General features: G+C 45.4%; 1 protein-coding gene across 10 annotated transcripts in view; it reads right to left on the bottom strand.

Annotated features, from left to right (window-relative positions):
- The window catches only part of Myt1l (myelin transcription factor 1 like), a 291,243-nt gene that overhangs the window by 26,197 nt on the left and 242,521 nt on the right, over positions 1-22,525 (bottom strand). For all 10 annotated transcript variants that reach the window (XM_032907573.1, XM_032907576.1, XM_032907574.1 and 7 more), the window contains 3 exons: positions 10,772-10,834; positions 3,165-3,248; positions 1,106-1,327 (listed from right to left, as the gene is read on the bottom strand). In XM_032907573.1, coding sequence (XP_032763464.1) covers positions 1,106-1,327; positions 3,165-3,248; positions 10,772-10,834 — 369 coding nt within the window. The remainder of the gene's footprint in view (positions 1-1,105; positions 1,328-3,164; positions 3,249-10,771; positions 10,835-22,525) is intronic.

Genomic DNA, 22,525 nt, shown 5'->3' with positions numbered 1-22,525 from the left:
CACCCAGGAACAGGCCTTGCCTGTTGCATGGGTGTTGTGATTAAAAGTCTTTATGCCTGCACAGCAAGTATTTCTATCTACTGAGTCATCTCTCCAGTTCATGACTTTGTTCAATAACAAAAAAATACTTCAAAATCTTCAGGCTCTGTGTCATGTATTCTTGAAGGAAACATTACTTCTTTGGCCTGCATATTAATGCCTGCTTATTATGTGACATAGTTTTATACAGAACCAGGTGTGTGTGTGTGTGTGTGTGTGTGTGTGTGTGTTTGTGTGTGTGTGTGTGTGTGTGTGTGTGTGTGTGTGTGTGTACTTGCTTGCAAGATTCATCAAAGAGCATCAGCAAGGGAACCACTGTGACTCCTCCCCTACGGGCAGGCACTGTGCAGTGCGGGTCCCTGACACAGAGAAACCAAGGTTAATGGCTCCTGCTGGTTTTCCTGTGAGTTTGGCCACCACAGAGACCCACCACTTTCCTAAGGAGTTCAGGACACACCATAGAACAGGTCTCTTTCAAGATAATTGAATCATGTTTCTATTTAAATTAAACAAATAAAAATGGATGGGGTTGATGGAGTCTCCTGAGAGTCTTCTCATGTATCTGACAGGGACCTAGTAAAAGGCCACTGTTATTGTCCTGATATTTGCTGGTGACGAGCAGCAGCCTCTTTCCCCAGGAGGAGATTACTTTGGAATTCTAAGCAAGACGTATTTCAGTCTACAGATATCTGTGTGTATGTCCCTGGGGGTTCATGTAAGATAAAGTCTGTTTTTTTACTATGAATCCTGATTTTAAAGGAAGGAAGAAAGGAAGGAAGGAAGGAAGAAGGAAGGAAGGAAGGAAGGAAGGAAGGAAGGAAGGAAGGAAGGAAGAAAGAACGAACGAACCATGGTGGTCCTGGTAGGTAGACAAGGCTGAAGTGGCTTGTGCTTTTGAGATAAATTTGCTATTTTGTACATCTTTCCCCAGATCTCCACACTTTGTTTGGTGGATGGTTTTGGTCTTGGCTTTCTTAGCATGGATGTTGAGGGAGAAGGAAACAGCTGTTCCCTCCCCAGTCACCACTGTAGGTGAAGTGTGCTGGCCAAGTGCAGAGAGACTCACCTGCGGTGTGTGAGGAAGCTGCCACTGACGTGTCCTGACCCATCACACCCGGGTGTAGGGCAGGACATGCCCTCCGTCTTCACTGACTTCCAGGAGAACTGGGAGCCGTTAAGGTACCCATCTTTCTGCCTCTTGGCTGCCAAGGGGCACCCAGAGGCGCTGCGGTGGGATGCGTACTTCCCAGTGATATGTCCCTGACCGTCACAGCCAGGTACCGGACACCTGGACAACAGACAAGAGGCAAAACATCATTGTCTTTACCGTCTTGGGCATCATGGACTTTGCAACACAGTTACCCCCACATGAAGGAAAAACCTAACCAAACCAAACCGAACCACCCATGCGCTCCTGGACGAGAGAAAAGAAGACAAGGAGGATACAGGAAGAGCCATATGTGGTGGCACATGCTCATGCCAGTGATCTTAGGTGACAGGAGGATCAGAACAAAAAGGACTCAGAAAGGCACCACCTAGTGGTGACATGAGGCATTTCACCCATTTAGAAATGAACACTAGGGATGATTTAGAAGATGTGGTAGCTCTCACACAATGAGCTCTGGTGAGATATAGCTGTCCACAGAAAATGCCATTTTTGGACAGAATTTCTGGTGGTGAAATGCAAAGCCAATGGGTCAGTGTAGGAGTTCAGTTATTATATGCTAGCCAAAAGGCAATTTCACCAAACTGCATTTTCTCCAGGTTAGGAAGCACCTATGTGGTTGTACTCTTGGGGAACACAAAGTATCCTTTCAGTAAGATGAGAGGCATACCTCAGGAGCAGCATGTATGGCTTTCGAGTGGAAGGTTCAGGAAGCAGAGGTGCTTTAGGTCCCCACCTGGGATTGTACTGCCTATTGCTTGTATGGGAGGAGCCCAGACTCAGCCAACAAAATATCCCAGTGAGCCTCGGAAAGGGCCAAGGCTGACTTCCTGGCCTCTGCTGCTTAGGGCTGTGTCTGCTTGCATTTTCTTCCTTCTCCCTCCCTGTCTTCCTTTCTTTCTCCCTTCCTCCTCCCTCCCCCCTCCCCTCCCCTCCCCTCCCCTCCCCTCTCCTCTCCTCTCCTTTCCTTTCCTTTTTTGACAGGTCTCTTGTAGCCTCCCACCTCCCTCTCCCCTCCGCTCCCCTCCTCCTCCCTCTCCCCCCCCCCCCTCCCCCTCTCTCCTCTCCTCCCTCCCTCCCCTCTCCTCTCCTCTCCTCTCCCTCCTCTCCCTCTCCCCTCCTTTCCTTTCTTTTGACAGGTCTCTTGTAGCCTGGGCTGACTTGGAGAACTAGCTGTGTAACTGAGGATGACCTAGAACTTCTGACATGCCTGTCCTCATTGCACAGGTCTATACCACCCATCCTCATTTATGCAGTGTTGAGCTTTGAGCATCATACATGCTAGACAAGCACTCTACCAACTAAGCTATATTGCTAACCCACGTTTCTTTTTGAATAGCAATATTTAGATGTCACAGAATCCAGGCTTCTGTTTATTCTGATAAATTTTAGTTCATCTTAATGACCTATGCCTTCATTGATTTTTATTTGTGTTAAAACTTATCTCTAAAAGTACTTATATTGGAATTTTATCCAGACCCACCAGATTTATTGTGTGAGGTTTGGAGCCCTGGGTGAGACAGAAAACAGAAATAGAAGATGAGAATGAAATTAAGCCCCTTGGGCTGCAGAGGAAGGTGCAAGGCAACTGCCTTCCAAGCCTGCCTCAGGGGAGGAAGGGCAGCTCTGCTGGTCTTAACAAGCTGCATGCCGGCAGGAAATTTGCTTTTGGTGTTATGTTTGCAGTCTCTCACATGTGTGTGTGTGTGTGTGTGTGTGTGTGTGTGTGTATGTGTGTGTATATAATTTTTTTTCCTGGGAACGGGAGTGTTTCTTAAGATTTGGGTCACTGCAAACATCACTCCTGGCTAGACATCTATGACTTCAAGACTAGTTAGCAGAGGGTTTAGGTTCTTCTGGCCTAGTTAATTAGTTAAACCTGGGCAGATGTCTTCTAGAACCTGCTGGCCCCCTTTCTCATGGATGTTCAATGGACCTGTACCTTGCTGGCCCCCCATACCTGATTGGCTCCTGGTCTTCCTTGTCCTCTTTGCTTTGTGCTATCCGGATACCACTCTTCTTTGCTCTTGGGCACCCGGAAAGGCTGAAGAAGAAACAGGTTTCAGAGACACAGAACACTTGGGTAAAACTTCCTCACCGGGGATCTGAGTCCCTCTACAGTCTGGGATTTGGGGATAAATTAATGCAGTGGGGAGGGTCATTCTGGACACAGCCCTATGTCCTCTCAATGTCTTTGTACTCTTTGTTAGCTCCCTCTCAAGGAGGTTAAGAGTCTTGGGCAGACTAGGTGCTGTAGACATAGGGAATGGCCAGCTTGAAAAATGGATACAGTGACAACTAATCGGAAAAGATGATGGGGATGATTCTGTGGTTGAATGTGGAGTGGTGGGGAGGAAGGGAGGGAGGAAAGAAGAAAGGAAAGGGATAAATGGTGAGGTGACTTGAAGGGCAGTCAGGCCCTTTGCTGCTGTGAAGAGCTCTGCAGCTCAGGTGTGTACTGGGTGCCCGTCCGCCTCACTCAGGTGTGACTTCTGCAGAAGGAACGCTGGAGTCTAAAATGCTTGTTTACATCCTAGATTTTTGGACATAAGAGGCTTTGGCAATTTTCTCAAGGAATGTTCATGTGCTAGGACCCCTCTGAGTATCTCTCCTTACATTTAAATACCTCATGATGGGACACACAGTGTGGGCTTTGGCTCATGCATAGTTTGTGAGTCTGCTTCAACTGTCCCAACTCATTCCTCTGTCACCTCTAGCTCAGTGCTACATGGTGGCTTCCTTCCCTGGACCTTCACCTTCTTTTCAGCCTCATGTATGCTTCATCTGCCATCCTTCTCATGAGCTCGGCCTCTGCATGGGAGTCATGGAAGAAACCCTTGACTTTCTCTTGCTCACCTGTCCCTCCACCCAAGGCTCTCCTAAGAGGCCAGTCCCAAGGATATGTGTGAGCCACCTTGCATTCACTGGGATCTTTTTCCCCTCACAACTTTTGCTTTTATTTTAAAGGAAAACAAAAACAAAACCCCAACAAACCCAGTGCAAAAGCCCATTTCCCAGTGTCAGCCATGCCCCCTCCCCCTGGGGTCAACCCCTGGCTCTCGCCTGACTCTTCCCCCCACTGTGCACCCCTCCCTTCTCCTGCTTCCCAGAGGGGTGCAGGTTCCATGTCCCTGGAGGCCCAGATCCAGGGGCAGTGAAGGGAGGAAAAAGACTGGGTGGCAGCTCCTGATCTTGCTTTGCCTAGGCCTCCATCATTTGGATCTTTAACACCTACTCAAGGCCTAGCACAGAGCCTGTGAGGGTCAGGCATTTGCTGAGGGTAACAGTAGAATGGGAAGGATGGATAGGATGGATCCAGGAGAATCCATCTCTACACAGAGATCTCTACACCCAGATGAGCCCCGAAGGCCCCAAGGCCACAGTCAAGGACTTCCGGTGATTCAGTACTCCCCATTTTGTTTTTGCTTTTCTTTTGTTTGATACACACACACACACACACACACACACACACACACACAGAGTAATCTCTGGCTGGCATCAATTTATTTGTAGCCTTGATGACCTTGAATTTATCATTCTTATGTCTCCACCTTGTCAGTCCTGTGATCCTGCGATTTCAGGCTGCATATACCATCTCACCTGATTTTACGTGTTGCTGAGAACTGAACTCAGGGATCTGTGTATGCTAAGCAAATATACTACCAACTGAGCTCCAACACCAGACTTAATACTCTCTATTTTTGCTGTAAACCTTGGACATGAAACCTATTATTCTTCATAAACTCAAGAGAGTCTCATGGTGACTTTACTAGTCTAGGAATGACATCAGGCTGCTGAAGGGTCAAACTTGCTATTGGTAGTAGTTGGCCATGTCTCTGATCATGGTTCATGAGATCAGGATGTTAGATGAGCCCCCATAAGAAAGATAGGAGAACAAAAGGCCAAGGAGGGTACAGAGATTCCTCAACATCTGCAGTCTTTTCTTAGGATCCAAATTGGCAACCACAAGACACCAGTTGCCTTATCTCTCTAGCTTAGTGACAGACACATAAATACAGGGGTTTGACCTTGAGGGAGATCTAAGGCTCAATGCACCACTCCTCACGGGAAAGCTAGCATCAACCTCCGGGCCCATCTGTCCTCTCTAAATATTGCACTTAGAACATTTTCTTTCCACTGACTCCTTCATTGAAGGCAGACTTCTTTGCTTCTTCCTCTCACATCTGCCTTGCTTAGCTGTCTTCTTTTAAGAATCTCAAAGACAACATGTTTGAGCAGGACCCATTCCCATCCTATCTGGCAGTCTCACCACTCAGATCATAATGTGGCCACTGCCACTTTCCTTACTATAACCCTGAGTTTTCTCTGTGTTGAATACAGTGCATATGTGTTCAAAGGGCTCGTGTTGCAGAGATGACCAGTGTGCCACTATTCCTAGCTTGGAGGATGCAGAACTTACCTCATCCTGAAAAACAATCCCCATATCCAGCTCCTTCTGCTGTGGAACTGCCCAAGGCTCCACCAAGGTTTGTGCATCTCTCTCTCTCTTTCCCCATAGATTAGGATAGAACTTTCTTAGTTATCACTATTCTTTGACCTCTAGAATATAGTATGCACTCAATCAATATCTGTGGAATTCTAAATTTCTGGGATCTTGGACTGCCATTTGGAATCAGGCTATAAATTACTAAGTATTTCCAAAGCAGAGACCATGTTTCCCACAATTCACTACTCTTGGCTCAGAGTCTCATTAGATATTTATATTTTTACTTGAAACTATATACATTTGAAATATGTCACAACCACAGAAGGTTCTGGTAGAAGATGTCAACATGTCACACTGATGTTCACATCTCTAAGCAAACCAGGGTCATTGACAGCCAACTTCTAAAGCAGGCCAGATTTGTCTGGAATGGCAACAAACTTCCCTGCTCAAATCTGTCCCAAAGAAAGAACCTAAGCCTCTGAATTGATGTTCTCAAAGTGTGATTACTGCTCCGTCTCCTGCCTTATGAGGAAGACAATTTGAAGTTGGAGTTTCTGCTTTTCTCTGAATGCAACAGCCTCCTTTGTTCTACTCTTCGGGGTGGTTGCTGCTTTGTGGAGTGCAGTCCTGCCTGGTCCTCAACTGAAAATGGCCAATTTGTGTCTTTTACTGAATTGTTATAGGCTTGTTTTTCAGAACTAGTAATACTGTTGTAACACTTGATTTCTTAGGGTCGAGGGACAGAATAGAGTGGTCCTTAGCCAGCTCAGGTAAGGTGAGAGGGCTAGAGGCTAGCACTTAGGAGCTATCTGGATGAAAACTGTCATCTCCAGGCCAGAATGTTGCTCAGCTAGCTTCCTGGGGCAAGGGAAGGGCTTCCCTGTAGCATGTGAGGAGTTTCTGTCAGCAGTTCCAGATGCGGCTTCCATAGCTCCCGAGTGAAGGTTACAACCTTTTGGTTCTGTGACCCTTGAAGAAGCCTTTCTCCTTGTACTTCCAGATGCCAGCAAGCCTACTGCCTTTATCCCTATCTTTGGGTGAAGTGATGTCTCTCATAATAGCAGGGAAGGCCTCTGGGATCACTGTCTGGACTTCTCAGAGCACAATGAAACAGCAGAAGGTATCACCAGTCTTCTGGCTGCAACCTTGGGTCTTTCATCTCACAGAGAAAGAGGAAAGAGCTTGAGAAGACATTGAGCTGACAGCATGGCAAAATTTCATTCCAGCCTCAACTCCTCATTTCAACTGTGAGATAAAATAATCTCACAGACATCAGACCACATATGTGTGAAGCTTAGTGAGATACTGAGCTTACATAGGAATTGATCAGTAAACTGTGTGAATCATGTTCTGTGTTTTGAGAAGTTAGTAGTTGTTCCTTAAGAAGTTGGAGTACTTAAATGGGAGGCACAGAATACCCTGTGGGACACAAAGTAGGAGCAGAGGGGTCTTGGATGTGTCTTGCCATTGTATGATCCTACTGAAAAGAAAAACGAAAGGGCTCAATCAGAGGACAAGGGAAGCGTCTATGAGTCTGTGTGGTAGGAGCATTCAGAAGTCACTGCACCACCGTGTTAAAAACAAACAAACAAACAGCCTGCAGAGGAAGAATGCTCCCATGAAGGATGGGAAAAGGGAGGAAAGAGCACAAAATATCTTTGAGAAGCTGAGGAAATGATCAAGAATTCCAAGATGAAGTCAGCTGACGACTGCAGATTGGGAAAGCATCACAGACCCATCAGAGGACAGCAGGAAGAAGAAGAGTGGATGAAAGTTTCAGAAAACATCATGATCCACAAAGATTTGTTAAATTCAAAGGCATTCAGCTATGACAGTATGGCTAGAAGCTGCATCACTGTTCCAATATAAGCTTCCAAACTGCATCTTGTCTAGCACGTCTCTGGGTATACTCTTTCCCTGTGAGTTGCCCCCAACCCCATGGTCTTTCAGTGTTGTTCTGGGCTCATAGGTCCATGGAGATGTAAACTTTGAGTGGATTCTATGACTTGGATTCTAGCTCTTCTAGTTTATCTCTTGAGCCTTAGTTTCCTCAGACCCAATAAAGAATGGGTTCCCCATCTTCCCTGTGGAGAGAGCAGCAGGAGGCATGCAGCCCTGTGGTGGTTTGAATAAGAATGGTGGCTCCCATAAACTCAATGCTACTTCAGGGAGTGACACAACTTGGGAAGGATTAGGAGGTTTGGCTATGTTGGAGTAGGCATGGCCTTGCTGGAAGTAGTGTGTCATGGGATGGTGGAGTAGGCTTTGAGGTTTCAAGGGCCTGAGCCAGGCCACGTCTCTCTCTTTCTTCTGCCTGTGGATCCAGATGTGGAATGTTAGCTACTTCTCTAGCATCATGTCTGCCGTGTGTCATCAAGATCCATGCCATAACTGTGGATCCAGATGTGGAATGCTTAGCTACTTCTCTAGCATCATGTCTGCCGTGTGTCATCAAGATCCATGCCATAAGAATGGACTGAGCCCCTGAAACCGTAAGCAAACCCCAACGAAATGCTTTCTTTTATAGGCAGAAAGTATCCATGGACTCTGACTCTGGCCTGCGGAGAATCCTTGCTCTGAGGCCTCACTTCTCACTGTGGCATGGAGATGTTCTGAACTCACAACTGAGCTGAACTGTGGCGTATCTGGAAACCCAGTGTATCGCTGTCTAGGACAACTTTGCTCTATGGTTTCTGTACTATAAGAATCTCATGGCTATGTTCCTGGGAAGGGATTGAGGAACATACAAGAGAAGGAAGGTTCCTAATGATCATCTAGCTATTGCTTCCGTCTTTATTCAACTTATACTGTCCTTTGCTTACTGAGCTATGACCTCAGGTTTTTCTTAGTGGAAAATTTACATAAGAACTGTGAACTGAAGGCAATGTTCTTGCTTAATATGCAACTTCTATTCAAAGGAACTTGTTACTACAGAACACTTCAGTACACTCTACTTTCTGTTTGCTAAAACTGCTACAAGGCGATATTTGTCCAAAGTTTTCTCTTCAAAACCAAATTTGCTTTGCAACTCTGTTGATAAAGCCAGAATTTAGTTCAGCACAGACTACAGCTTAAATATAAGTCTCACATACAAATTCACATATGTACATATGCATGAACACTACCACATATGAATATGAAGATACACAACAGACATGCACAGCCTGCACACATATACACACACTATAGATATGCACACAATCATACCATATACCCATACATACATATGCAAACACATACCGTATATGTACACAAAAATACACAATAAACATATATGTGTATACACATGTTCATAGACACCACATATATGTATCATATATATCACATGCATACATGCATACATACATACATACATACTCATACACTAATCCCACATTATTTTGAGACAAAATCTCTCTATGTAGCCTAGCCTGGCCTTGGACTCTTGGTGATCCTCCTGCCTCTGCTTCCAAGTGCTGGGATTGCAGATGTGAACCATCATTCCTGGCTCTAAATTACATTTTAATGATGCATCTATATCTTACTAACACCTAAAACTCTAAATCAAAAGCCAAATGAGCAAAAATGCTGGTACTCATCATGATCAAAAGTAGATATACAATGCCATTTTTTTTTCCGGAGCTGAGGACCGAACCCAGGGCCTTGCACTTGCTAGGCAAGTGCTTTACCACTGAGCTAAATCCCCAACCCTACAATGCCATCTTTTAAAGGAGAAACACAAGACACTAGACGTGGGCTGATCGGGAAACTTCCATCTTCAGCTGTCAGACCAAGATGATGAATGTTTTAAAGGCATTTACTTCTAAATAAACTAGTATAAAACTAGACTAGAATGTACCTGACTTTAGACATCCACCTCGAGTGGTTCTGAATTCTTTTGAATATAAAGCAACCATCTACTCTGGAAATGCTTCTAGAAAGATCTCAGTCTGTTATGCACTCAGCAGTATAAGTGAAAGGTAGAAACCTCTCCTGACCTGGTGAGGCTGAGTCTGGAGGCAACTGACTGGCACTCAAGGATGCAGCTACCCATCGGGAGCCTAGAGTTTGAAGGAGCTCTCATAGCAAAGGACTGCTGATTCACAAATGTCAGCATCACTGCACCTGGGAAAGCCTGGTGGAGATCAAGGCCTTCCCAGCATCTTGGCAGCCATGTGCACATTGTGTTTCTACAGACAGGGATGGCCTTGCAGAAGTCCCAAGTTCTCAGAATGTGACTAAAGCCTGAGACGCCCCACTGTAGGTTCCTTCTCTGTCCTCACAGAATGAAGTATGAACAAGAACCCTGCCAAGCCAGCTTAGTAAACATTCCGGGGCCTGCCTCACAGTCATCTTATACACTGCCTGCCTCATGGTCATATTACACCCCGCCTGCCCTCAGCAGTAACTGACATTAGGAGTCATCAAGGTTCTGATAATGGTTTGCCATCTACTGATGGCCTGCCCCCGGCTGTGGAGCCCCACTTGCCCTTAAAGGTGTTAAGTTTTGAAGCTCTGATACTGTCACCTGAAACTGTCACCAGGCTCCTTGAGGAGAGCTGGTTTGCCATCTTAACCAAGTATCCCACCTACTTTTTTTGGAATCACCAAGATTTTTTTTCAATGCTCTTTCCCCATGGTAAGGATGCACTTCCACTATGCTGATGGAATGACAGGTAGTGGAGCCTTCATGTGGTGGGGGCTCTGTGTCATAGTGTAGCCTCTCTGTTCTCATTGTGAGGAGCTGAAATTTAAAAATAACCCTCCCTGTGGTAGTCAATCCTGTGTATAGTAACTGCAAAGCTTTATGCTTTAAATCCTAACATTAAGGGGACTAGCAGCATGTGTTTCTGAGAATATTTGCCTACATGGGGTATTCTCACACAACATATTTGGAGATGAGTCTTTTTCCTTTGTTCGTCTAGAATGGGGAACTGGAGATGTTTTGGTGGTCCCTTGTTGCTCTAGGGTGGTATACAGACCCAGATGATCATTCAAGTGGGCCCCAAGTCAGGGTCCTTAGCTGAGGATGGCACTATGAGGTACACTGTCAGCCTGTAGCTCATCTGAGAGTGCAGCACCCTTGCCAGGATGGAGCTGCTACTCAGGGGAGAGAAGATGGTTCTCATGAGTCTACATACCTTCGATGAGAAGCGTAATTGCCAGTGATGTGTCCAGAACCGTCACAGCCAGGGGTGGGGCACCTACAAGTACAAATGCAAATGGGGTAATTTACTTGAAGGAAATCAACCTCCCTGGGTAATTGACTTTATTTATCCAAAAGGAGAGCTTTTTGTTGTGTACTCTTGCTACTAAAAGAGACTAATTTGATCTGGGAGCTCTCTAGCTCACTCTTGATCATTATTACATACATATCCATTTCTACTTCCTTCCTTCCCAGCACAAGGACATGCCCAAAAGACCATGAATTTTTGTGACCTCTTAGGTCTTGTCAGTTTCTTAAACACCTAGTATTCTTTGTCACTAGGCTTGTGGATCCCTAAATGACTTTTCCATACCCTTACTGTTCTTTGAACTTAGTCAAGGCCAGCTACTATAGGGCTTGCAATCCCAATCTACACATGACAAGATATAAACGTGGAAAGATATGCATCATGGCTAAGGGCATGGGATAGTCTGAGCCAGCTCAGCACAGGGGTGCCTGCCACGCCCTCACAATGCTGTCCAGACTTGGGAGCCTAGAGTCCAGGAGAGTCAATATCTGGAACTTGTGCTTGGGGTTGGAGGCAGGGCAGACCTGCAGTTCCCTAGCCATGGACCCTTCTACAGGTCTGCTTTACCCTAAGCCTATTATGTTTCCATTCTGGGGTATAAGGTAGGAGGTGCATCTGCATGCCCTGAAAGGGATCTCATATTAGCCACAGGCATCTCTACCAGGTCTGTTTAAACCCACAGAAACCAATTCATCTGGCATCTTAGGGCCAGCTTGCATTATTGACGGGTTTATAATTGTTCCTCTCTAAACAGTGTGTGTGTGTGTGTGTGTGTGTGTGTGTGTGTGTGTGTGTGTGTGTGTGTGTGTGTGTGTGTGTGTTAGGGTATGTGCATGTGAAAGCCAGGGACAGAATCAGTATCATTCCTCAGCCACTGCTATCGGTCTGTCTATTATCTGTCTGTCTGTCTGTCTATCTATCTATCTATCTATCTATCTATCTATCTATCTATCTATCTACCTATCTATCTCATCTATCTGACAGACCTCTTGACTGTCCTGGCTAGATAAGTAGATAAGGCTGGCTAGATGTCCTGGGGATACACCTCCCTCTATTTCCTAGTGCTGGAAATACGAGCATGTGTCAACAGGCCTGTCTTGAATTTTTTTTATTTTATTTTTACAGTGGATTTGGAGGATGACATTAAGGCCTTAATGCCCGCAAAGCAAATACTTCTACCATGGAGCTATCTCCCAGTCATCTGTATAGCTTCTTAAAAATACCATCCCAAGAATAAGCAGATAGCAATGTAGAAACATACTTCTCAAAGCAACTGCATTGCCTTTGTACCACCATGAAGATAAAACTAAGGGACAGAAGCTAACGGGAAAAAAAAATACCCTTTCCATTAAATAACAAATTCAGTGATACAGTGAACAAAATACCATCTGTTATTGAAGAGAAGACTGTGCTCTGTGCACTTATCCTAACCCAGGGAAAGCCTGAACCCAGGTCAAGAACAAAGCCACACATGAGGACAGTCAGTAGATGCTCCCAAAGGTTTTGGTTTCCCTCTGCTCAGCAATGGTTCTGCTTAGCAATGCTGAGGGTGGGCCAGCATGTTAGCCAAGTCTAGAGGCGAGACTGGAAGGCTACCCATGCACAAAAATGAGGCTAGCCCACAAGTCTGGTAACTGTGGCTGGCAGACTAGTCACTCACAGATGTGCCTTCTCCAGACTGGATGACACAGTGCCAAGGAGCAGGTGGGCACACAGGAACTGAACAAGTTTCAAATGTGTGAATGGCAGATTGCCACACTTGGAAGCATAAACAACTTTCAGGGTTTAGAAATTTTCTAATTTCCCTCTGGCCCCATGAAAAGGAATGTGCATCTAGATCTGGGGGCACAGAATTCAGTATCTTCCATACCATATGTAAGGATAGAGTTTATTTATAGCCTATGTTAGGGGAGGAGCAAAGGCAACTGAATGACAGGGTGTGGAGGTGTCTGTGGAGTGCTTGGGTCCATGCCGGAGGAAATGGATCTTTGAAATAGGTGTTGGCTACAGATGAAGCCGAGGTTGTTTGAACGAATCCGACTTGTCAATCGCAGTTCCATCCCTAATTTGGGACTTAGGTTTGAACAGATTAACCATGCTAACCTTCACTTCCCGTGTGAAGATAAGGCCTGTCATTCAATAGCTAAGAGAATATTTTCTGAGAAGCAATTCAATGGGCTTGTTCAATGGTTAATTTTCCCAACGCTGAGGCATTCACCTGAGAGAAATCATCCTGAGAGGTACTGAAAGTAATAACAGTTCTGTTTGGAGGTGTTCAGAGACTCAGTGTTTCCTACCCACCAAAGCCTACACTTGGCCTTATTTTCTACCATAGGGAGATTTTAAAGCCCTTCCTAATTTAAAGCCTAGTGACAGTTAATTTAGAGTTTACTTGTTTAACAAGAGTAAGCTCAAAATGAAAGTGAGGTCTTACAACCAAGAAAGAACAATGATAACTGGCTCCTCCTACCTACCTCCACCCACAGAACCTTTGCAGCAAATTCTATGTGTTGGGCTGTCTTTTACAAAGGTATAATTCATCACCCAGTAAGAAAGAGGTTCAAGATGCACTCTTTCTACCACAAAAGAAAAAAAAAAGAATTTCCTCACTTTCAGGGTTTTCATTGATTTGCAGAGAAAACACTGTGAGAATTGGAAGGTTTTCTTTCGGGATCTTAGCCAGGTGAGACGACCTGTTAGCCATGAGGTTGTGGTCCTGCTCCCAGCCTGGAGGGCAGCTGTGGGGCTAGAGAGCCTCGCTGTGAGGAGCAAAGGTGCAGGCAGGCCTGTCCCCTCTCCCTGCACTGTTTGAGCTCCTAACTGCTCAAGCGCTCGCTGCCTGCCGCTCTCTACCTGCAGGTGGCACCTTTGGGCCGAGAAAGGGAGCTCAGGCTGCTTCACCTGCTCTCCCCTGCAGCGGCTCCAGGCACTCATTCCTATCTGACTATTCAAGACTTTAAGGCTTTCTTAAACTCATAGATTTACATACAAATTTTCCAAGCCTTAAGAAATTTCAATATTCAAAACCACAATTTTCTGCAGCCTCAAGTGAGGAGATGATGATTCCTCTAAAAAAGGGACCTGCTTCTCAGGCCTCTCTGCTCCGGGCCTGGGGGGAGGTGTGTGGAATCCACTTTTCCCTGTCACGCTGGTAACCATCCCTCTAGGAGCACATCTTCCCAGGAAGAGAGGCCCACGTGGGACAATCAGAGGCAGCCTGTGTGCACAGCTTGGGTTTTTGAAACCACATAAGAGATGGGCTGGGTTTCCATGGAAACGGCCCTCAGCTCCCTAGGGGGAGGCAATGGCTTGGCTGTCAACACTGAAGTGCTTCTGGCAGGCCAAGGGAGGTTTTAAAGGACACTGCTCAATGGCCCTTCTTGCTTTCCTAATAGTTGCCATGGACAGCAGTGTGTGTGTGTGTGTGTGTGTGTGTGTGTGTGTGTGTGTTGGGGGTGGGGGTGTATTTTAGGCTTTTATAGTTAAGGATGTAGAGTTTATTAAACAAAGTGCTTGGCTTTATCAGTATATTCTTTCTTATTACAATGGGGCTATGAGTAAAGAACACCCAGAAAGGAAATAGGAAATAAATAATCTCCTTCCATACTTGCTGCCTCTTAGACTGAGACAAAACACCCTGATCTTCTTGCTATAACTTGTCTTTGTCTTTGTGACATTAAGAGAAAATAATTTTTGGTGGTACATATTGCTCTCTGGCTGAGAACATTGGTCTTGAAGAACAGTGTCAGGAAAATAATTGTAAAATGTCTTAAATAGTGCTTAATTAGAGAGACATGCAGATTCAGGGAAAATCCTTAAAATGCTAATCTGGAAGTTCTCATGGAAACTTCATTCTGACCCCAGGGCATGGCCTGTTTCTGCAGGGGAAGCTATCTGCTGCTTACTGGAGTCTGAACTCTCTGGTCACTCTGCCTTCTATCTTTTTACCCATTTACCACCAAGTAAACACATGACTTCTTTAAGAACAGCCACTGGCCACACCTACCCAGAGAGTATCAGGTATTTCCTCTTACATAGAAAAAAATGGATATCACTGTACTGCAATATCTAATCTTAAAGTCAGAGGACTCTGCATTAGAAAAAGATGGGACAACAGCCAGCACACCTCAAAGGTGATATGACTTTGTCCTCAATGGGACGCAAGCTCCATTACACAGTCCCACGTGGTACTTTCTTTATAGAACCATAACCTGAGAGAGAAGGGAACAGTTACTGACTGCCACTGTCTTTCTAGTTAATTATTCAGAAGTGTCTTAAAATGTTTTTTCTATGTATCATCCCCACATTCTTTGTGAGGATTTAGAATTTTGTTAAGGAATATAAAGTATTATGTCATGATAAGCATGCTCTCTGGTGATGCAAGAGCATGACACTATGATAGGTGTGTCCCCTAGTGAAGTAAATGTGTGATATTATGATAAGTGTGACTTCTGTTTAAGTGAGGATGTGAGATCATGTTAGGCATCCCTTCTAGTTAAGTGAGCATGACATCATGATAGGTGTGCCCTCTGTTTAGGTATGTGATGTTATGATAGATGCCTTTGGTTAATGGAGTACATGACATTATGATAGATACACCCTCTGGTTAAGTGAGTAAGCATAGCAACACATTTTCTGATTACTGTGGATTAAAGGGGACCCTATTTCACACCAAGGTCATGTGATAAAAGGTAGCAACTCTCCAAGTCGCCTATCATCCCACATCTCTATTGCAGGGTCACATAAGCTCACATGTTCTGGTTGGGCATAACATGCTAACATGAGAATCAGCTCCCTCTATGTACATGAAAAGGGGTCACAGTGGCAGACAGATGTCAAGACACCTCATGTGCAGTGTTCCAGTATGGCATGGACAATGTGTGACTGGTACATGACCCAGCACTCCTGCTAGGTGAAAAGAACCCTTAAATATTCAGTGGGCTCACAAAAGCACTGCAGGAGAGGGTCTGCAAGTGATTTGTGAGCTCATGACAGAGGCAACTACTCATTTTAGAAACCTTCAGACAATGGAGCCTAACACTGCCATCCTTGTGGATCCCTGCCTGGACCTGCTGCCCCTTGGCTAATGTCCTTGGGCTAATCCACTCAGGCTGAGCTGGCCCAGAGGTGCCAGACTGGAGAGAAGAGGGACTGCTTAGACCACTAACATCCAAGGTGGGACAGGTGGGCTTTGATGGTTTGAAGAACTTCAAAGGATCCCCTTTCCATTGTCTCATCCCATTTCATAGCAGTTCTGTTTTAGTACAACACAAAACAGGAAAAAACCCTCTTTCCTCAGTCCTTCAATTTTAAAAGAAATGCAAATGTAAAAGTAGGCCCTGTCTCTGGGCACTAACTCCTGTTATAAAGTGCAATGGATCAGGCCACATGCTTTTGCCTGGTTACACAGAAATTCTCGTTAAGAATGTTTTCTTTTCTGAACAAATGTGGTTCTAAAAGTGTATTTCTTTTCATCTTTTTTGTCATATAAAATGAAAACAATAAAGAAATGTAGAGAAAGAAACAATAATGACATCTTTAAATGGACAAATGCCACATGGTTACTCTTAGGTTATAACCTTACACTTTTTCCCCCACAAATAGAAAGAAAGCAGGTGATGTATCAGGGATACACAAGGAATCTGACATTTCTTAAACACATTACCTCAACTTCAAGAGAAGACAAAATCTTTAAGTTGCTTTTCAATTTATAAGGTATTTGATAACTTTCTCTTTATTTGCAATTCCACCCGAGGTGTGCAGACTTGAAATGCTGTTCAGATGCAAAATAGCTCAGGGAATCTGGCATCGGGGCTGGGCAGGTCACCTTTTAATGTCTCCTCTTTGGGTGGAGCCCCTTCCTCCTCTGGAGCCCATTTCTCTCCCAGAAAGGCCTATTGTACCTCACTGCTCTGTCCTGCCCTGCTTTGCCCTTTTTAAGGTTTCCCAGGCAGACTGGGGTGGGGGGCTAGCTTGCTATTTAGAGATGCTGATAGCACAGAGGACTGCAACAAAAGCAGGCCCTAAACCTGGAGCGGCATCTTCCTGCATCCGTGCAGAGAAGCTCACATTCTATTCTGAAACTCCAGAGACAGATGAGGGATTTCCACAGCGTTATACTCAGGATGCATGTACACTGAGAAAACCTGCATATTCCAGAAGATTACTGGTCACCAGGTTAGATTTGCTGACACAGGTGACACATAAAAACACAATGCTTCTTTTTTTGGTTCTAAGCCCTTTCTTTTACACTCAAAAGCAAACCAATAAACAGGAAATCAGTGTTTAAATGACCTTCAGTTGATTTTTAGCTAAAGTGTTGAAGATGGTTAGGCCTCTGGTGCAGGTGTGTGTCATCATGTAAAAGACACCATGAAGCCTGGACATAATGACCCCTGGTTGACGGATTCAGGGAGCCCTGCAGATCTACAAGGGAAATGAATACCCAATTGATGGTGTGAGAAGCTCATTAGTTCTGTGATACCCAATGTGTTGGCCGCCTAACCCTGGGAGCATGTTCTGAGATGCATCAGTGGCGCTGTGTTACTACTCCAACATCAGAGACAGACCTAGGTGGCATAGCCTGCTTTAAGCTAAAGTTCTATGGCCTATGCACGTTCTAACTTCCTGCTCCAGTGTCATAAGAACGTATGACACATTAAAGTGCTACAGGCCACTGTAGCACCATTCCAAACATGCTAAAGGATAAGGTAAGGTAAAAATATACCCAAGTTCCATGGTAGTTCTGTGAACCACCACAGTGTATGCTGTTCATCACTGACCTAGCCTGAGCTAAGCAGTGTGGGACAAAGTATCCTAGCTAGAATAGCTAAGACATTCTCTAAAGCATATTTAGATCCCAGGCTTATGGTACAACCCATTGGGAATGGGAACTTCTCAAAGTCAGTCTAATGTTGATGAGGAGATCACAAGCTTGCTATCCGCATGGGGTAATCTCTAACATGCATTGAGTAGATGCAACCTTTAGCCATGGACTCAACTCTGTTGGTCCCACAGTGCCCCTAGTGTAAGGGATAGGGGACTCATCTCAGAACTGACCAGCAGCCTGGCCGTGTCCGATTCTTTTCTGTGGGCCACTGGAGCTCAGGCTTGGCCCAAGGGCGGCACCCAGGCTGCATGGCAGCTGGATTGGCATGCTGCATGCAGCTCTGTTTTTGTGTCTCAATCATGCAGCTACAGGTCTTAATTCAAAAGTCATGTGTGTGGATCATGCTGCCCTTTGAGTCTGTGGGAAGACATCTATCTCAGACCCCTGGTTGCCAACACTGTGACCTACTGCACGGCTGGAGGATATCCCAGGAACATCGGCAGTGGGCTCCTGTCAGGGCGGCAGAACGTACCTAGCACATCCTGACGTCCCATTCACTTAACAGGATGTGTCCATGGGAAACTGCTGCCAGAGCACATGCACGTCCAGCAGCAGGGGACCAGCTAAACAAGAGGCGGGGCAGCCGCAGTCAGAACCCATGCAAAAAAAAAAAAATACAAAAGGTGACTAGTGCAGCGGGCTCAAGGCAACAGAAACCACCATTCCTAACCTCTCACCATCTATGGTGAGCAAAGAACATATTATACCGTTTAGCTCATGGTGGGTGCCGGGGCTCCACATCTGACATGCAAGGGGATTTCATCCAGTGCTAGAAGGTGGGGCCAGACTGAGGAATACTCACCTTCGTTGACTACACTGACCCTAAGTGCCACAGTTTAAGAATGTTATGAAGGCTGTTGTTGGGGATTCTCTGGCCCCGGGTGCAGAGAGGAAGTATGTAAATATAACCACATCTATTCTACTCCACATATAGTTGCATAGTCCAAAAGTGTTCTCACAAAGGAATCAAAAAGTACCAGTGAACATATCCAGTAATCTTTAAGCAGATTTGTCAAATATTCATGATGCCTGGCAGTTGAAATGCATTAAGAGGAGACAGGGAGGGAGGGGTGGAGATCCATGTCCAGTTTCTCATGCTAACACTCAAGCTCTCAATCATGGAGAACTGGGCCCCATACCAGACAGATCGACAGTCTAACTCATCCACAGTGCTATACCACCTCAACCCCTACTAGCAGCTCGCATTTGTTCACACATAAGGTCAGGGTGGAAAGTGTACCAGACAAGTTTCCCAAGGACACCAAGGCTCAGAGTGTAGGAGAGACCTATCCCATTGGTTCCCACCCGGACTTTGGGGTAGATGAATGAGGGAATGCTGCATGGCTGGCCACTGCTCAAGCCATCAGAGCACATGCAGGCATTGGAGGTTAGCTCCATTCTCTGACCACAGATGGATTGATGCTTCTTTTCAGCTAAAGGCAGAAAGAAGTTGAAGTCATTTAGAATCAGGTTAGTTTCTGAAGGCTTCTGACCCCAGCCTTTAAGACAGGCAGGTTTTCCAGTCAGTGGCGTGGTGTGATCAGTTTTTCTTAGGAACTGAATGATCACTTCTAATATTTAATCCTACTTTTTGCTTGTCATATTTTCTACACTAGTGGGCCATTTATTTATTTACTTTGACTTTTCACACAGGCTTTTCTATGTTTTGGAGATTAGACCCAAACCCCAGAGCCTCCTGATTCAGTCTCTTGAGTACTAGAGAGGCATGCATCACCATAGCCAATCAGGATCCTTTATTTTCAAAGTCCCCGCTGTTGACTTCCCATAAAACCCAGGGAGTTAACCAGTTCATGCTGTCCCCCACTCTGCGACAACTGATGCTTTCTGCCCAGCTCCTGTCTCTCTGCTTTCCTCTCTTTCTGTCTTCATTTAAATCTCATCTTTTTGGTTTAGTTTCCATTTTTTAGTATCTTAGCATGAAAAAAAAATTCATCCTTCTTTCAAAACAACCTATGTTTCTCCCTGGTCTTGAGACAATTTGTTTGCTCAAATCAATAAGAGTTTCTGCAGACTTGGTTTATAATGTATTTTAGAAATGAATGAGTCAAATTCCCTATTTTATAGGAAAGGATTCCATAGCAGTGAGGCAGGTTTTACAGAAAGCTCTCTTCTACCCTCTCCTTTTCTGGCATTTTCTTTGATTAGAATATTTTTGTTGTTTCTTTTGATTTTTCTTTTTAGGACAAGGTCTTTCTTGTATATCCTAGGCCGGCCTTGAGCTTGTGATCTTTCTGCTTCAGCCTTTCATGTTCTGGGATTATAGCTGTATTCCCCATGCTAGGTCCTGAGCAGATTTTCTAAATGTCTGCATCCATCCATCACTGCTTCGTGTGCCTTCCTGCAGGTGCTCATGTACTACCCTGCCTGTACTTTTCATGCTCTGATTCCTACAGACCTCTTGGGGCTTATGGAACAGGCAGAGTGAGGGAAATGTGCTAACATGAAATGAGCTTATATGGACAACTGATCAAGAGCCATCGGTGATGACTAACACCAAGCTCTGCCCAATTTCCATGCCCTTCCCTTTGAGTTCTAGGAGGGCTGTCCAGAGAGCTGGAGTCAGTAGTCAGTATAACTATCACAGAAGCCATGCCCTAAACCTGGACTGCGTGATGTATGTTCCACCAATGGGTGTTTCAACAGCAGAAAAATTCAAGAATGAGGGTTAGTGTAGTGGGAAGGAAGGAGGAAGAGGAGGAAGAAGGCAGTGCCGAGAGCTAACAACACACAGCACTGAATGCTACTTTGTGGTCTCCCCCATGACCAGGAGAGGCCCATGATGATTCTGCTCACTCCAGGGCTCAGTTCCTGTTCTGACCTCCTGGAGAGAGGATCAAGGATTCTTTTCAAAGCTTCTAATCCCTGGAGGTGCCTTAACCAAAGATTGTTAACTTAGGAGACCTGGGCTTGGAAGAACAGGTATCCTCTTCCTAGGGACACTCTAGGAAGTGTAGTCTACTGTGGGGCCTGCCAGAGAATATACGGCTTTCCTCATCCAGAGTCTGAAGAGAAGACTGAGAGGACAGGCTGCATGAAGAATAGACAAGCTTACTCAGACACACTGAGAAGTGACCCATGGCAGAAAGAGTGGGAAAGAGGATGTGCTGAGACCCAGACCTCAAGGTCACATCTGTGCCTGACACCTTCTCCCATGAAACCTTGGAATGCCTGCCCCTCCTGTCCACTCCCAGGGAGAGCAAGAGGTAGACCACATTCCAAAAGGACCAGAATGTGTAAGCACTCAGATATGCTATTTGGATGGGAGGTACTGGGGGTCATTTAATTCAGAGAAAAGAAGACTCAAGGGGAACACGGTATTGTCGCAGAAAAGCAAATCTCAAGAGGAGAAGGCAGACTGCCTGCCACTTGCTCAGAGGAGCTAAACCCCTTACAAGAGTATTCAGGCCTTGGCTGACTAACACAGCAGGCATCTTCTCTCCTGGAGCCACGAGAGGGCAGACTGGCAACTTCAAAGACATGTGAGATTCACACAGGGTGGTTTGAAGTGACACCTGCTGGTGACCGCAAATACCTTCAGGGCTGAGACTCCAAGTCTGTTAACAGCAAATACTCATCTCTATCTGTGACATGTTTTAGAAAGCACGAGGGTTCTCGTGACTAAAGTCAGATGTGCATAGAACCGTTTTACAGGCATCTGGAGGGGTTAGTTTCTCCTTTAGTAACCAACCTCCAATGACCTCTTATATATTTGGTTGTGAGCCTAGCCTTTAACGGCTGAGCCATCTCTCCAACCCTCCAATGACCTCTAGTTAGTAAGTAGTTCTCAACCCGTGGGTCACAACCCCTTTGTGGGGGGGCACATGTCAGACATCCTACATGTCAGATGTTTACATTACAATTTCTAACAGTAGCACAATTACAGCAATGAAGGAACAACAAAGAAATGCCATGGTTGGGCATTTACCACAGCATGAGGATCTGTATTAAAGGGTTGCAACATTAGGAAAGTTGAGAACCACTGCTCTAGGATGAAGTCTTTCCCTCTCCACCATCTGTGGTATCCCTTTCTGGCTTCCAGATACACACTCATGTGGGAAGCTGTGTCCATCTGTCCTCTACTGTCTATGATGTAGCTCCCTAGGACAAGGCTGAGGGGTGACATCTCCCATCTGGTTCCATTCATTCCTCTTGCCACACTGGCATTCAGGTTCTCTGAACCAAAGGGAGGTGGGAAGAATAGTGAGTTCCTCCTTACCAGGACTCACCAATTCCAGGGAAGCTGCTAGGCTCTTGTTTTCTGACTTGCAGGCCTAACCTGACATGTAGATAATGTGTGGCCTTAGGGTATAACCTGACCGAATGTCCTTCCTGCTGTCTACTGGACTGCAGGGAATTCAGGTCATGGCACAGCTGTCTCCTCCATAACTAGGCCACATCCTGCTTCACTCTTGGCTTTCTTTTCTGTCAAAGCCTTCATTATATATCTTGGCTCTGTAGGCCTAATGTGCTGTCCTTGAAGCTACCTTTACAGGAGAGGTGGACTCAGGGCCATTTTCCATTAAGCCAACTCACTAAGCAGTGAGGATACTTTACTGAGTCCTGGTATGGCTTCTGGTATCTAGGTGAAGAATTGTGCTGGGCTGGAGGGCTAAGCTCCTGTTTTGAGGAATGTCCAGGAAAGTGGAATCATCTCACAATTTGCTGCGTGGATGCTAGGCTATAAGAAATGTCTGTCCAGTCCAAGGCCTGGTCCCCTGCAGAAACCCTTCCTAGTCTTTTAGGCTCATTGA

Source organism: Rattus rattus, chromosome 7, assembly GCF_011064425.1.
Source record: "Rattus rattus isolate New Zealand chromosome 7, Rrattus_CSIRO_v1, whole genome shotgun sequence".
Lineage (NCBI taxonomy): Eukaryota > Metazoa > Chordata > Mammalia > Rodentia > Muridae > Rattus > Rattus rattus.
This window is presented reverse-complemented; position numbering and strand designations above follow the sequence as displayed.